We start from the raw sequence: 17,491 nt of genomic DNA, 5'->3' as shown, positions 1-17,491 counted from the left end.
CGACCGTATTGGATAATGCGCCGGCGGTCACGGTCAACCGTTGGGCGATCGGAGTGTGCGGTTTTTGGGGCCGACCTTTTCTAACCCGTCCTTCCTCGGGGGAAGGCAGCATCGCTGCTTCCATAAATATGGACATGCTGGTCGCCTGGGGGAAACACCTTACTGCCTTCACACTCCTGTCGCAGAGGACAGCACGACTTTACCCCCAGACCACCTCGTAGTACAATCACTCGTAGTACGGGGTCTCGCTGTTCTTGGTCTGGCTGCTCTCCTTTGGCCTTCCTGGCATGGTTGCACCTTGTGGACCGAAGTTCCAGCCAATGTAGCCCGCGGGATCGTTGCAACACTCAAGCCCGACCACCACGTTAAGGTGGCAGCTTTAGGTCGGGTCAGAGCGTTGCAGACAAGGACCTATTCTGATTTATTGTCCTTGCTTCTGGATTATCTTACTACCCTGGGATACTGTATTTTCAGAATTGTACATAAACTGCTTTGATCACGTCTGCACCGTCGGGTCTTCAATAGTCCAGGAATTCGACGTCGTATTTTAGTCGCTAGGTTCTAATTAAATGTTTATTTCTACCCTTTAGAGATGAGAGTCAATGACACGTCTCCATTTGGTAGGCTCGCTTGTTGTTACTAACCTCCTTAGATTCCGGCCTGCTAACTTATGATACGATCGATGCATCCAATTTGGTGCCAGTGGTTAAGCAGTTGACATCAGTCTGTCTTACTCCGGAAGCAGAGGTGAGTGCTTGCATAGTGCTTCCTTACGTAACAGGTTGAATGGTTGCTGAAAGCCATCGCGTTGATTGATTTGACAACATTGGCTGGTGATAATACGGTCACAAATGTCCATCGCATGTGTGTGAGAGCCAGGTATCCTCTAAGTCCTTGCATTACGAAGAAACTCAGAGATGTGTATGATTGGGATTTGGGAGAATTGAGTGAGTTGACCGGTCGCCTGTTCTGACGTATTATTCGAAGGAACCGCTGCTGTATGCGTGTATCCTTATCAAGTGAAAACATGTAGCCGGATTTTCCATCAAATCGGGGCCCCTGACTTCCCAATTGCCGCTGGTAGTGCATTTTGAAATTTGCGTCACGCTCACCTTCAGTTGCTACTGGTTTTCCTTCAGGACAATATCCACTGAAAACTCGACTACAGGAGATCACAGAAGCAATAGATGACGGAGCCACCGAAATAGATGTGGTGTTGAATAGGACGTTGGCACTTCAACGAAATTGGAAAGGTATGGGATTTATGTCCCCCAATATCCGCGTTTATCTCCCTATGCTAGATTCTATTACAGATACCGATATAAAGACCATCTCCGGGGGACACATTGTCTTTGTTTGGGGTTGTTCTTTTTCTACAAACTGGATATTGGCTTGTTGTGTTTCGGCATTTGTTCCGCCACAGTTAAACACGTTTAGTGTCGACGAATCAAAGTAGTTTGTTCACAAAAGTCAGCTGGAAAACTATTGTTCTGCACTATGTTTTATGATGTCTCAACTATCCTACTTCTACCAGAAGTACACCATCTAGCGAATAACGCATGTAAGCTGCCTTAACTGAAACTATAGATAATCGGTTAGGAGAGTAAAATCTTCGGTCCACCTCACCAACGGGACTATTCATCCATTATTTTTTGATTCAACTGACCAAATTGGTTCTCTAGACCAGAAGCTGCCAGACTGACGTGGTGGTTGGGCTTGAGTGGTGCAGTGCTTTAAACCCATGCATTCACGGGTTACATTGGCCTGCAATTTCCCTAAAGTGCAACCATATCAGGCAGACCAAAGGTGGGCATTCAGTCTAAGGGCATCGAGACCGCGTTCTACAAGTGACCGCAATTCGATGCAGCTTGGAGATCGTCTTACTGTCCTACGCGATATAAATGTGAAACCAGGAGAACATCTTCAAAGGACCAGCATGTCTGTGGTAATGGCCACAGCGATGTTACTTACCACTGAGTAAGGACAGGTTGGGAAAGGTTGACCCTAGAAACCACACACTTCGGCCGTGACCACCGATGCCCCATCCAACGCGGTCGAAAAATAATTAAAAGCGATCAGGAGCCTGGTAGAGCTCCAACCGCATCCGCCTTGCGGTTCCCCTTTCCCTTCCGAGATGATTGACCCCTCCTACAGTCACACTCTTAATTCGGGGGCAATTACAAGGCCGAACGGAAGCCCACTTTCCTCCCATCGACTTGTGAGCCAGACTGGGATTGAGATCTCAAAGAGGGGTACCTAAACTAACTCCCCCTTTCTTTGTTTCGGTACCCGTTTCTTTGTCCACCAGGGGCCTTCCCACCTTACAAACATACGTTATTGGATCAGTCACTGAACCAGCCATCTGTCAGTTAATATTACACAGACTGGCGCGTGCTCTCTGTCAAATTGGCAAACAGTCACTTTTCGTTAGATCCTTATACTATCTCAAAGTTGACGTGTGCTATATCTATGACGCACAAGACCCAAATTAGGTCATACACCATTATGCACCCAGGAGGAAATTAGCTCTCTGACATCTTGTTCTTCGGTTGTCTACTGATCCTGTTCTTTCCAAATAGCTCTGGTTCCAGGTGTTTGGATCACCAAAAAGTGGAAGAGCAAGGGAGATGTAGCTGGGCTTTCGAGGTGGTTGAATAGTCAGTTGGTACTGGATCATTCTAGTTGTCCAGTGAAGCGAGAAACGGAGCAGTTGCTTATTGAGGGGAGGCCACTGGCTGCTTGATTGAACCATATCTACCACTGTCGTTAACCGTTGATGAGGCCGAAATTATCTTAGGGTGCTTCAGAGCACCGAAATGCAGGCGCTATTAAATAACTCAACTTATTCTGCCTCATGTCTTAGAATGCGTTTCTAACCCGCGAACTGTGAAATGCTGCAAAACGGGTTAAAATCAGGCCCAAATATAATGCCTCCGGATGGGTCGATTGAGGTGATAGACACATTGGTCTACGTTAGTATGTGTGCCAGCTTTGGTGGTCTAGCTGAAGGTGTTATTGCCGTTTAGATGAAGGAGACCAGACCAGCTTTTACGGAGGTGCGACATTTTTGGCCTAGTTGTGACACCAAGTTGTCTGTCATGGATTGAGTCTACGCTGCTGTGGTGTTCTGCGTATTGTTATATGGACCAGAAACTTGGCAGCTGGGGGTTGTTTGATCGTCGGTATCTTCCGAGGACTGCCCGAGTCTGACAGGAATATCAGATCAGTAATGTTGAATTAGGTTGATTGGGCCTCGGAGGTGATATCGTCATCAGTCATCAGGGACGGTAACATCGGTGTTGACACTAACGTTTCATTGCCCTACAACCACGAAGTTTGTTTAATTCCACTTCAAGCTCCCAAGTGAAAAGAAGAGAAAGTGTTAGTGAGGAAGGGACCTGGTGTTACTTTATCGCAAGCATTCTGAAGCACCTACGTCTCCAAGTTCAGACAATGTGAAAATAGACCGACACCAATGATATTGATCAGCCGCCATCTCCAGAAATGTCTTCAGCTAACCATGGGGAAGATATCTGGGGCCTCTTTGCCATCCCTTTCACGCCCCTCTGCCAAATCATACGTTGTCCACTTGCTGTTTGCGCCATTCTGAAGGACGCAAGAAGACCACATTCGTTAGAGTAGACGGTGTTTCGACAGCCCTTACGCGACCTTTGAGACCTAGTGATATGCCATTTTACCGCCACACGTGACGCAAATTAACAAATGTAATCCGGGTCTCTGAGATTCATGCACTGACTTTGGCAGACACTTTCGTCAGATATAATACAACCTCCAGTGATTCTCCTTAAATTGTAAGGAACATATTCAGAGATTGCACGTTCTGCTGCATGACTCAACTTTAGGGGTTTAAGCCGCCTGTCGAAAAGTGGTATACTGTGATCAGTTTATTCAGCAGATTGGTTCGCCATCTGTATCCTCCAGATGGACAAGGTTTTCACCAGAAACGATGTGAACCCGGATGGTTTAGAGGCTCTACATCGTTCACCTCATTATTTCGTCATCGACGAAGCTGGTTCAGAAGGGAGAGGCTGGACATCCTTGTCGGGCACAACTTTCTATGGGAAAACTTTGTGAGAGCTCACCCTACACTCTCACAAGCCTAGAAGTATGTGAACATAGGGACCGGATTATGTTCACAGAATTTCCGAACATCCCCTTTTGAGCAAGTGTGGTGGTATGATAGATTAAGTCAATGTATGAATCCGGAAGCTTCGGATCGCGTTTGCTCATTTGGACACCTATGGCGTCGAAACGGTATATCTCACAATCTCGAGGGACGTGTGTATCAGGTTACAGTACGGGCTGTTTTATTGTATGGCTGTGAGACTTAGACTGTTCGATCAGCGAAACTGAGACGACATCAAGGGTTTGAGAACTGTTGTCTTGGAACCATAGCACATGTCTGCTGGTGTCCGCAAATCTATAACGAGGCAATAAGAAGGCGAGCTTTCGGCTGTGTAACGGGGGCTGTTTTATGGCTGTGAGACTTAGACTGTTCGATCAGCGAAACTGAGACGACATCAAGGGTTTGAGAACTGTTGTCTTGGAACCATAGCACATGTCTGCTGGTGTCCGCAAATCTATAACGAGGCAATAAGAAGGCGAGCTTTCGGCTGTGTAACGGGACTTCCATCGTGAAATGTGTCCAGTATCAGCAGTTTTGTTGGTTAGGCCATGCATTGAGTATGCCGAACCATCGTCTGCCTGAGAGAATGCTGTTTCCCTGCCCTATTCAGGGTGGCGGAAGCATAGGGGTGATCAACCCTTGACTTTGCAGAGGAGTATGAAAGAGATTACGAAACGTTTGAGTGCTATCGTGCTATCGTCCTTCAGGATAGTGACCACGTGATGCTCACTGCGCGTGGTTGGAGACGCTGCAAGATATGATTGCTGTTCGGTGCCATTGGCATTCTTGTTGTCAGTTTCTACCCAAACTGCGTGAAGTGTCCGGAGGTGTAAGCGGCTCAGAAATATTTCAGGAAGCTGGTGATGTCCTTTTCCCGTCCACTTTTGTTCTACACAATAAGGCTTTCAAATAAATCATGGTTGTACTGCATCATCATCATCATCATCCCCACCATGATCATCATCGTCATCATAATCATCGTCATCATCATCATCATCATCATCATCATCGTCATCATAATCATCATCAAGACATCAACATCAGTGTTGACACTAATGTTTCCTTGCCGTACAACCATAATATTCGTCTGATTATATTGAAAAACCCTTGAGTAAAAAAGGGAAAAAGACTGGGTGACGGAGGGGACCTAGTGCTGCCTATGTCAAGCTCCTGAGGTGTCTACACCTCCAAGCGCCAAATCAGACAATCTGGATAGAAACGTACAGCGCGAGCGCCACTGACCTTGATTAGCCGTCGTTTCTTGCAACGTCTTCAGCCAATCACGGGCGGGGTCACGGAGACCCCATCCTGGAAGGCGTACAACACCAACCGCACGCAAACTCTTTGTGATCTCTTTCATGCCCTTTTTCGGAGTCATGCGTTGTCTGCCACGCGGTTCGCACCGTTTTGGAGGCACGGAGAACAACACTTGTCTCGGTAGACGGTGTTTCGGCATGCGCAGCAGATGCTCGCGCCATCGTCCGTCCGGATCGTTTCTCTTCAAGTAGACGTGGACCACGGAGTGTAAAGCGAACTTCGCCCGCCGTAAGGAATACCTTTCAATCTACCAATGGACTTCAGAACCTCTTAAATGAAAACCTAATTAGATGAAAATTGTGAGACGGCGCCTCACGAGGTGAAACAGATTTTCCAGGTATTGTGCTTGTTTGTAATCTAATTCTCAAGCACTTCGTGCTCTGCATATTGCGTTACATATCAGCAGGAGTGAAATTAGCAGTCATTTGCGTGCGAATTGAAACTATTGTTAACTGAATATTTTCCTCAAGGGCTTGACGGTTTTGTTTTTCTGTGGTTTGCCATTGACCAATGACTATTTCTGCCTATGAAGGCATGAGGTTATAACTGGCCTATCACCTACGTGTACATACGCCTTCTCTCTCAGGGGTCTATGATGAGGTGTGTGCAATGCGTGCTGTGTGCGGTGGTAGGGCCCATTTGAAGACCATCCTGGCGGTAGGCGAACTCGGAAGCTATGAGAATGTGTATGCGGCCTCGATGGTTTGCATGCTGGCTGGTGCGGACTTCATCAAAACGTCCACCGGAAAGGAGTCAGTCAACGCCACTCTGCCCGTCTCTTTGGTCATGGCTCGTGCCATACAGGATTTCAGCGATGTCTGCGGGATCAAAGTAGGTGGTATAGTACTGTGTGGAAAGTTGTTGACACCTCTGCTGATCGATATATGTGGCATTTTCTTAGAAGCTGATTTGGCAGTAAAAGCCAGTTGAGCATTAAGACGGCAGAGTTATTTACCTTAACCAGGTCATCACACAACTGATCGAATGGTTGAAGGAATCCGGATTTCTTAGCGTAATTTTTCGTAGTGCATCTTTGATAGTGTATTCCTATTCGGTTTCTTCGATTATATTAAATACTATACCGTTCGCTACACGCCAAATCCACTTGACCATTAAGGGATTTCGAAAATGCGCATTGAGGTGCGAGAAACCAGCTTGAATCTTAGGGCGCTGGCACATGCAATTTTGCACAGCCTATTAGATTGACTGTCTGATAACGAGCATCATCCCTACTGATGGTGCACCCCAGTCTTATTGATCTTTGTCTCAACTGTTGATATTACCTTATGAGGTGGTTGTTACTTCCAACATCGTGATTTTTAGAATGTCACTTTTCACTTTGCTGTCGATGGTGAGGGTGGTTTCTTCTGGCATTTCTTTTCCGCATGATCATCCATGAAAAATCAATTTCGTTCGCAGTCGCAACCAGAAAAATTGATTTCGAATAGCACTACCATAATCGACCATCATCGTCACCATCGAAATGCGTGCCTATTTCCCGGACAGCCCTATTTTGTTGAAAGCCTTATTGCCAAAAGGAGAACTAATATTGATTGGACAGGGAATTAATACCTACTACACTTATTTCGAGGTGCCTGCGCCTCCAGACACTCATTCAGACACGGCATAGAAACTGAACAAGAATGCCATTGACTTCGATTAGCAGCCACATCTTTCAGTGTCTCCAACCATGTCCAGGAGGATCACGCAGATACGATGGTACCCAGACTTTCCATAGTCTCTTTCATACCCTTTGATAGGTCAATTATTGGTCGCTTCTCTGCGTGCGTCGCTCTGATTTGGGCAAGCGATGATTCAACATGCGCAGCTTTGGGTGTTGAACATATTTCTCGACTGAAGTTTCTGTTGCGCAACCGAACACTCATTTTTTAATTACCTCTATCAGAGTTCATCAACCATATGTCAAGACCCTGATCTGTGACACCATTTTCAACCGTTAAAACCTAGAGCGAACGCTGGGGAGACTCACTGTGCTTGTAGAGAACCAAGAAACTAAGAGTGAAGCAAGTTCAGGCAGATGAACCACTTGTTCACCAGATTCTTCTGGATCCGCTTAACTGATGTTTATGCAGTGTGTGTGTGTGTGTGTGTGTGTGTGTGTGCAGTTAACCGAACCTGCGACCGCAGCGCATGTGGGTTACACCCTGAGCTTGCTGGGTTCCCCTATTGATTGGTAAATATTGTGAGGTGCTCAAATTTCCGGATAGACCACTACAGTGCAAGGTTTCAAGTAGTCCCTCACTAACGTTACCTTTATGTTGCTCGAGTCGTTGGAATATAGCAGATTTATCAAGGCTTGATCTCTAGACCGTTCTCCCAATCACCTTGGGGGAGTTGTGCGTTAGACAAAAGTGAAGTGAATGTCGCTAAATTTGACCGTACACCGTTTCAAAGAGTGTTGCTGTTTGGTACAGATCGATTGTTGTTAACTACATTTCCTTCCTTTATCCCGGCATGAGGAGTGGCTAGGATCCTTGCATTGTTTAGGCCATTTTCAGGTTTGTCATAGTGTGCGCCTAGATGCATAGGAAAGACAGTACATTCTGAGTTTTGTTTGAGAAGTCGTCTTGTTTGGAAATCCAATGAGCCGATGAATCTAGCTTGTACAGTGGAAGAAACATATGCTCCAGATGTGGAAGTAAGTGATTATAATAACCACATGAAAGAAAAAAACGATGGTGATCCACAGTTGTCCAAAATACTTCTCGGTAAAATTCTGAAGGCGGCTGAATGGCACTTCCAGGGCGTATGGATGGAAACCCACGAATGACTCGATGTCAGGTTGAGGAACATCTAGGGTTAAACTCCGGAGAGTGTTAAATTAAGAATTTATCTGAAAAATGTTGTCACTGATCTGTGTGGGCAACAGAATCTGACGGTCAGGCTGGTCGACCTATCCTCACGTGGTGACGTGAATCGCCTTAAATTCAATGGTCCGTCACAACGTCTTTTACTTCATAGAGTAACCATATCCAACCACCAGCGCTGCAGTCGTTTCTTGAGGTGTTGACACGTAGAAAAGCCGGATATCAGAAGGTACGTCTGTCAGTCTGTTCACAACAAATTCTGATATTCGCTTAGGCGTGTATTCTAACCACTTTTCTCAGCCTTTTATTCCCAATTTAGTTGGCCAGTGAAACATTAATGAACATCCGAGGCGTTTGACGCCGATTCTAAAAAGTCCCAAAAGGTGTTTAAAGCCCGCTAGCACCAATATAAATAGCCTGTAGAAATTGATACATGGAAAAATGGCCGTGACACGGTTCTTCATAATCCTCAGGCCATTTTTTGACTGTCCTGGAGATCTGTAAGAGACTTCATTTTGTCCGATGGAACGCGCCAAGTCCTTTGGTGATTGGCAAATGAAACGAAACGACAGTCGACTGCGAGTCAATCACACTGCTACTAAGCCGCTCGTGGCCAGACGATTAATTGTTCAGACTTCTGACCAGGAGGTCGAGAGTTCGAAAATCCCTGGCGTGAAATGTGCACCTCTGATGATTTACAGTAATGGTTAATCAGTTGTACAATGTTTTCCGGCTTCTCAGCGGGACGAAACCTTCATTACACTTCTCAAATCTCCTCACACTAGCGACACTTGGGAAACTTTGGTAAGGCTTTATTATATCTTGTAGTTTTCAAAGTAAGATGTAGATCGGGTGACAGGAAGAATTACACACTAGTGGTTGATGGGTTGGTCGTTGATCTGTTCACCAAGCAATTAGTATGCAAGCGTTTCGTCCCCAGTCAAGCAAACATCGCCGGTAAACAGTTGAGTTTGCAAGCTGATTGCCAAACTCAGCGAACAAAGAACCAGCAATCTGATCAATCACCAGCAAGGGCACCCGACTTACCAATATTTCAGCACATTGACAGACTTATACACTTGAGGATGCTGTAACAATTGCCCGATCTTTGTCTTCATTGGTCCGGTGGTATCATAGTTGATTAGTCTTGGGATTTAGGACGAGGTCGAGTATCGTCTGAGTTGTTCAGACTAGAAACTATTAGTAAGACAAGTACTTGATGATCAGATTTTCCTCGATGTGACAGTCCAAAGAAAGGATACTGCATGCTTATTCGCTGCTGATTCAACCCATCCAACGATCCATCTTGTTTCAGGAAGATTAGCAGAGGGGCGACTGGTTCTAAACAACAGGATCTGATTAGGCGTCGAAAATTTGGCGATTAAATTTCGAGATAATAGTGCTTATGTAGTGACACCAGAAACACGCTATTTCCCATGTACATTCCGGACATGATAATACTGAGGACAATCTAATTTGGTATTACACTGTCTGAACCCAAAAGTATGTGGCTTGTGCTCGGATTCATCCAAACCAATTTATCGCAGAGTGCCATAGAAATGTGAAATGGTGTTAGAAACGCCCCGGATATATGTCCGAAACAACCATATGTTTAACAAATAACGAAATCGTCGTTACCGAAAGTTGAAGGCAAACAACCTGTCTGTTTAAAAGTTGAACCTGACTTTGTATGAGGGGCAAGGTTACCGACTATACATTAACAAAGCTAAGCGTACCATGTGAATCAATGCTGCCTAACTGAATGGTATCAATCACTGGCTTACAAAGACTGAAGATTACTGACAAAATACGAAAATCAACGAAACTTATCTCTATCTTCCTCACCAATCGAACTAGGAAAAGGAGCTTTGGAAGACTTCTCATAAGGCGAAAAGGATTGTACTTGCTACCTGATTGCGTTCTCGAATTCGCAGAGGTCTCGGGTTGATTGTTAGTGTCTGTTGCGGATAGCAGTCACTACAATGCGCTATACATCTGAACTGGGTAAAAATTGACGACGGTTCCTGGATAATCCCTCAACAAAATGTAGTGGGCCATGAATTATATCTCCCTGAACTTTCACCCGTTTGTCGTGAAATTTTTAGAGCAAAAAGTTTTCACTTCGGATGGGACTTCAGTAGTCCAGCTTACGATTTTGGTTCCGTGATAATTTTTGGATGTGATTTCTGCGGCTGGAAAACATAGTTAGCGATTATAAAAGTGGAACAGACAGGACATTGGAGGATTTCCTGCCCCCTGTGATTCCAACAAACCTGCGATCCGCGATATTTCAGCATAATAATACCGCGACACACTCCTTACCTCATTAAAATGTGACAATTCCTTCGCATAATCAAGACTATGAATCGGCCGGTTCACAGTTTGAATTTAAGTATTATCGAAAGTATGTAGGGTTTACTAGTCAGATAGGTTTACCTAGGTGGTCGTGTCTTTCATGTATACTATACTCTAGAAGTGGCCAAATTTCGTTCCTGAAAGTATTACAAATCGGATCGAAAGTATCCTAGCAGTGGTCGCCGAGTTTGTAACCATGTTTGTGATCAGAGTGTTTCTAACTACATTTCACACCTCATTATCGTGATTCAGATGTATTCAAATGAATCCAAGTTCACATCTGATGATATAATCGGGTGGAGTGACAGCATACCAAATTCCGAGTGTCCGATTGTCAGGGAAACACAAGAACAGCATAGGATTTCTAACAACCCTTCATGTTCTCTGTTTTTGTGTTATTTGAATTTCGGTGCTTCCAGTTTCTTCGTATTCCACTTGTCCTTCCTTCTTCCCTTGGAAGAAGCGAGTCCTTCAGGTGAAAAATTCTCGGTGGGCTCCTTTGAGCGTTCATTGATGTTTGGGACTTTGGAGGGACAGATTTCCCAATGTGACCTGGTATATTTTGGTCGAGGAGACTAAAGCTATCATTTCATTTCCTTGTCTAATAGGGTGTCCATTGTATCGGCAACGTAGGCCAAAATTTTTTGTACAGTTTTGTGGGTCAAGATATTCGCACACGTCATATGTGGATTACAAGGACGGAATAGTGGAAAAGCAGTCCATAGCCCTACCTGGTATCCTCTTCCTTATGTTCCCATGGAAATTCCGTCAGTATCTTATAGTTCACGGAGGGTCCTGTGTGCAATTTCATTGAGAACGGGAAATGGTTTATCGAATCTATCTCACCAGGCTAGGCACAACTCATTTTAATACAAGTGCTAAACAAAAGCGAAAAAATCGTCGGAAGAGTGGGAAGAATATTGACAAACACACTGACGAATTCCTTTACAGAGGGTGTTGCAGCTGCATGCCTCAGCCATTCCACCTTGCGATAGATCATAATGCACAATGGTTGTGGGCCTCTAGGATAGCTTGAGAAAATATGCACCAGTCTCTTCATAGACTGTCGAGTCAAGAAGTTGTGGTTGCTAATGTCTGCAACAGTGGAGCTCCGAAGTGACAACGCGGCACTTGCTGCTTTGGGTCTTTTTTGATGTGGTAGAATCGAAGGCTTCCCATAAACTTCGGCCCGTGTGATTCCTTGATACAGGGTGCTAAAAACCGCTCATCACTATTCCAGTGTTCACCAGCCTTTGAACACGAGTCTCTGATTATTGCGGCCAGTTCATGCATTGCTACGCTGGCTTTCTACTGGACCAACTGGTTGAGTTTAAGAATCCTGGATTTGTGAATTTTGTTTCTCAAATTCAGTACACAATCCAAAACATTCGCACAAGGATTTTTACTGCTCCGCGTCTGGCATCGACGTTTGCTTTCGCGCTATTTATTCCCGATGTTTTCGCTAGTCCGCTTTCGCGAGAGACGACCTGTCGGAAAAACCACTGTGTCGATTACTTGAGGCAGTCCGTCCAAAGGGAAACATCTCTATTCCATTTCGTAATGCGGGCTACGTAGGTTCCTCGGCTACTCCTGTATCATGATGAATGGTGGAGTGAGACATTTCCCGATACATTTCAGGGTGTCTTAATTTATCATGATGCTCTAGGTAGAGTAAGAGCTAAACGGTACTCTGTCCATCCTATTACCGACCGTAGTAGTGATATTGAATGATTCCTTTTTATGTCTTTTCTCCTCAACTCAGGTTGGTTTCAAACCAGCTGGTGGTCTACAAACTGCACATGATGCTATGGAATATTCGGCTTTGATTCTCAACTATCTGGGATCTGAATGGGTTCAGCCAGAACTACTTCGATTTGGAGCTAGTTCACTACTGGGAAGCGTCGAATCAAGACTATATAGTTTGACTCATGATGGTATGCCTCCACTACCCGGTTGTTTGAACTATTCATAATCATGTCTGCCAGCCTCAACACCTTTTCACCATTGATCCATCCAGGTACTTTCCTTCTCTTTTTGACCTTATGTGCTGGGGTTTTACTGGTTATAGAACACGTTGACATGCAAGTTTTCCTTTATATATTATTTGCACAAAGAAATTTCTGTACAAAAGCGGGATTTTTCTTGTACCGGACATGGCTCCGCTCAGCCGTAGTGGAACCCATACTCGAGCTCGACGCGCTGTATTCATCAAACAAACAAAATATAAGTTTGACTGGTGTGTTGTCGATCTGGATGCTCTTAGGCTAACAAATGGGGCTGCAGGATACTGGTCAGGGTGGAGGGGCAGGGAAATTTATGGGACAACCTGTCCAAGAGAAGCAGGTTTATATGTGCTTTGTGGCGTTCTTGGACGGAGTTGTAGTTGTGCAGAATGAGTAGTTGTGGTACAGTGATAGGTGATTACCGGCGTCAGTCACGTATCAACTAATTCCTAGAGCACACATTTTTCCGGTCATTTCGATATTGATCAACCCATGTGTGTTTGGCCCGTGAGTGGAATGAACCCAAGTTATTGGGATGCAACTGGGTGCACGTTTGGGGATCTTGCGGAATGTGTCGAGGTAATGTCTTTGTCCCACAAAATCGATGGTGTTACAAAAGCTAGATACTCTGTGCATGCGTGTTGCTTTGCAACCAGGGATTGAGTGCAACATGTTGTTACTGCTTATCTTCTGGGGGCTCTGAATCCTCACTGACTGTTTCCTTCGTGATCTGGTTGAGATACCATTCTCGGTTTTCATCTAGCGTATCCAGTATCTGCAGAGCGTCCGGATGTACGAGGTCCGACCAAGTTTCCCAAAGCGGGTGAACAATGTAATCGATGAAGCTGACCTAAATAACAGGGACAGGAGCAAAAAGATGGACTCATTTATCTTTAGTGAGATAGAGCGAAGCGATATTTCCCCTTTTTTCGAATTAATGGATCATATTCCTTCACGAACGGAGTTGCTAGTCCTGATGTTACGTAACTGGTAACTCAGTAGCTTGGTTGTCGTTTCAGGAAGATTTATTCTCATCCCGATCAACGTAGTCCCACTTTCGATAGAAATTACCCTAATTGTCGTCATACCTATTGCACTGCAGACGATAATGACTATTTCTATTGGCCCTGCTGGTAATAAGCCATGCGCTTTTCGCTCACAAAGTTTGACGAAAAGGCAGAGTCCCATCCACCAACAGCCACTTATCGTCACGCAATTGTAGACTAGTCTGCTGGTGTTTTTGGCATCCGCGTTTTTATTCTCATTGTCCCCTCTAGATACCGACAACCAGAGGGCAACGGTGGATGGTCGTGTACATGTGAAAGTGGACCCCCACATGTCTTCATCTCTGAAGTGTTAAACGTTCTGTTCACTAAATGATGTTGGTGTTGACTGGGGCGAGATAGCTCAGTGGTTGGAGTGCGAATTTACTGGCCGGAAGGCCGCTGGTATGAACCCGGCTTCTGCATCTCGACTTCTTCTGTCTAGGGTTGGGCGGCCTGGCCGCACCCCAGCGCTCGTGCTTCCTTTGGGTGGCATGGCAGCTAGGCACTGAAAGGGTGAACGATTATTATTACTTATATTGGTGCCTCTCATTCTTCTACCGAATAACTTTGCTTCTGTGAGGCATAATAGTGCTTTATGGGATCGAGCGTTAATGGAGCGAAAACCGTAGACGGTATCGGGAGCATTCGTTTGTGATTTAACAACATTTCGATTGTTTTTTGGGGCACAAAATTGTATAGATAGGAACAATTCATGTCAATAGTACCACTTTAAATTTTTCACTGGATACTAAGTAATAATTGCGAATTACAAAGGCAAAAAGCCTAATTAGTACAGTGCGCAATTTTTGTGGACTCCCCTTCCGGACGTTTGTGTTTGGGACAAGTGATACATACGCAACGTTATTTGGATTATGTATATAATAATAAACAGCCCAATAGTGGTCGCTCTTCAGCTGGTTCCTCGACACGCTTCGGTAGAATAGGCTGCAGAACAGATTCCTTTTCAAATTTAAATAGTGTACCAAGCTGTGACGTGGCGACTTGTCGAACTGCGGTGGCTATTACCATTAATACCGTAGGAGGGACAGGTGCGAAGAAATGTTACCCAGGAGAACAGCATCGCCTATCACTACACCCTCCCACCCACAAAAAGGGATCAAGTACCTCTTGTGAAGGTTTACCGACTGGATCACGCAATGATTTCTACTACCCTAGTTGAAGAGTTTAGGGTTCGAGGACGGAAATGATGGGGCCGGTTGACTTTACCATTCTGTCAGATAACCTGCCGATAAAACCATGCCAAACGTTAACACTAGATTTTTGAGAATCAAAAGTACGGAATTACCACTTTTTCTGAGATCATTCAAAAACTGGACGTTTCATGATTTTCGGCTAAACGGTCTTCCTATCACGGGGAAACAGTGTAGTTCGCGAGTGTTGCTTTGTTTGCTTACCGCAAGCTCAACGCACTGGGTGGTGAGACCTGCGGACTTCCGGTCTATGATGGCATGGACTTTTGGAAAACCACAGTGAGTTACCTGCTGCTATTCCATGGTGAGATAAGTCACCCGTAAAATAGGGCAATAAATGAAAGTACCTGAGTCTTCTCGATCGACGCGGTGGTTCGATCACACATGGGACTCAAGTCCAATCCACGTTCTCTTTCTCGATCACCTTGTCTGAAGTGCTCCTCCATAATTCGAGCATTCCATTGTCTGTACAGCTTCAAGGATTTTGTCGGATTGCTCAAATCAGCACAGTGTATCATGTTCTGCAGAATCTTTGAGATAGAGAATGGTGAAACTGTGATTGAAATGAAAGATCAAATACTAATTCATCTGTACGGCGAAAAGCAGAGCGACAACACAATATCGACGCAGTAGTGGTCTCCGAAGAGATCTTTCACCAATTGTCTTTTAGAACGACTATTTTTGGGCGTCTTTTGTGTACTTCTAAGCAGGATTTCGGGTATATGGCTCATGGTTCAGTTCTAGATAGCATAGATTGCCCTTAAACTGGCACGTCTGCTGACGTGTCCGCAGCTTCCAAAGTACTGAGCTTCCTGTACTGTGCATAGTGCAGGCGTTCTGAACAATGAGGCACTAGATTTAGAGTACCATTATTGTTATAGTGACATCGGGGCTTTCAGTTCGTCACTGCGAACGTCGGTCTAACAGTTATTGTTCTGAAAATGTACCTATTGAGTTGTCAACGGGCAAGCGAAGTCCCACAGAAAACGAAGCTAATCTTTACAGATATATCAGTAGCTAACCTTATGCCATGTTCCACCAGCAAGACAGCGCGTGGCGGCTCGAAATTCCTTTTGTAAACTGACGAATCCCGTAATGGGAAAATATCCTTCATGTTTTATGAAAATAAAAGTAATAGATGTCCCCTTAAATCATCTCAACAAATATTTTGTGGTCTATGATGTCGTATCTTGTTTTTTCCAGTAGCGCTTGTTTTTCCCCACTAGTCTGAAGCGGTACAGTCGACTTTTAATAGGCTTGTGGTTAGCTAGATGTCCTCTGCGCTGCCCCACTGATCTCAAGTATTGTCTACTCGATGTCATGCCATTGTGACTTGTGTATCATGTCCTTTATCTCGTGTATTCTGAATAACTGACGACGTTGATTCAACTTTTTTCATCAGTCTTCCGAGCTTTCTCCTAATCGATTAAAGCGGTAATTAATCGCACGCAAACCTGCACTCTGCGTTACACTGACAATGCAACATTTGTGGCTCGTTGCTAGACGCTTTTCTCTGTGAACACGTTGGAATATCATGTCATCGACCCGCGCTACCAGGAAGCACCTTTAAATTAGCTTGCACAGAGTTACATTTTGCAAAACATGGTTAGATGAACGCTGTCACCCTCGTGCCGGAGCCGTAAGGAGTTGTATGGTGTATTGGTGGGACACAAGAATTAAACATGATTAACATAGATTGCATGATCTCCATTTTACGACGACAGCTACGATAACGCCGCCAGAATCGTATGAAGTGCTGATCCTCGAACATCGATGGAGTGGCCGTATGACGGGGAATACAATGCGAAAGCAGTTTGCGCAAGCTCATAGGTGGCCAAAAAGAAGAGGCCGTTATATTGAGTGACGGTGCAACGAGTGTGTACAGTAATACCGTCTACCCTCATTACAAAGCTCCACTTTGTGACGCAGTTCACCCTTCTCGTCCCCAGCGGTCTTGCGAACACCGTTTTCATCTAGCATCCCTTTACCCTGACAAATTGACCTACAGTGAGTATTGCCACATCATATTATCCTGTACATGCGTAATTTTCAGGCTGGCTAGTTTCGTAGTTTCGCTTAAGAGCTTAACGTGAATCAAGGAGGGATGTTTTTTCAGTCAATTGGATGATGTTTGGAACCGATCGAACACTCGTCTTTTCAGAGAGGTTTCGTAAGCAGCCCAGCAGTAAGTACAACGATTGTTTACTAAAATTCTTCTTTTATTCGGAACGACCACTTTACAAGCAACTTTACTGGAAAGGCTCATGTAGCTCACAAGAAAAGATTTGTGCTAGTGGGGATGGGCGGCCTGACTCGGTTCCTTAAGTTTATGCGGCCACCGGGAATGACAGAAAATTTAAACTTTGGTGGCGCTTAATAGGATGAAGATGAAGTTATCGAGTACAATGTATCTACCGATGCGCAAATCGCAAGGACATTGGCGGTAGCCACTACGGTGATATGTGCTAGGTCACAGAATAAATTTACGCCAATCAACAGACTATCCAAAACACCCAGAATTAAACTTTCCCGACCTAAAGCTGCCACCTTAACGTGGTGGTCGGGCTTGAGTGTTGCAACGATC

The 17,491-nt window shown here is 44.9% G+C and overlaps 2 protein-coding genes across 2 annotated transcripts in view; one reads left to right on the top strand and one right to left on the bottom strand.

The window, feature by feature from the left end:
- Positions 1-592: 592 nt before the first annotated feature.
- T265_01837 (hypothetical protein) lies at positions 593-13,468 on the top strand (the record flags this gene model as incomplete). The annotated part of the gene is made up of 6 exons (XM_009165947.1): positions 593-620; positions 653-747; positions 782-947; positions 1,140-1,253; positions 6,051-6,295; positions 12,410-13,468. The coding sequence occupies 6 exons, from the start codon at positions 593-595 to the stop codon at positions 12,617-12,619; spliced, it is 858 nt and encodes a 285-aa protein (XP_009164211.1).
- Positions 10,331-17,491, bottom strand: part of T265_01838 (hypothetical protein) — a gene marked incomplete at both ends in the record, with an annotated part of 58,610 nt that continues 51,449 nt past the window's right edge. Inside the window, 2 exons of the mRNA XM_009165948.1 lie at positions 10,331-13,500; positions 15,255-15,428. Of these exons, the coding sequence (XP_009164212.1) occupies positions 13,327-13,500; positions 15,255-15,428 (348 nt within the window). The remainder of the gene's footprint in view (positions 13,501-15,254; positions 15,429-17,491) is intronic.

The sequence above is a fragment of the Opisthorchis viverrini genome, assembly GCF_000715545.1.
Source record: "Opisthorchis viverrini unplaced genomic scaffold opera_v5_20, whole genome shotgun sequence".
Taxonomy (NCBI): Eukaryota; Metazoa; Platyhelminthes; class Trematoda; order Opisthorchiida; family Opisthorchiidae; genus Opisthorchis; species Opisthorchis viverrini.
Note: the sequence above shows the minus strand (reverse complement) of the source record. Positions and strands in the feature narration are given on the sequence as shown.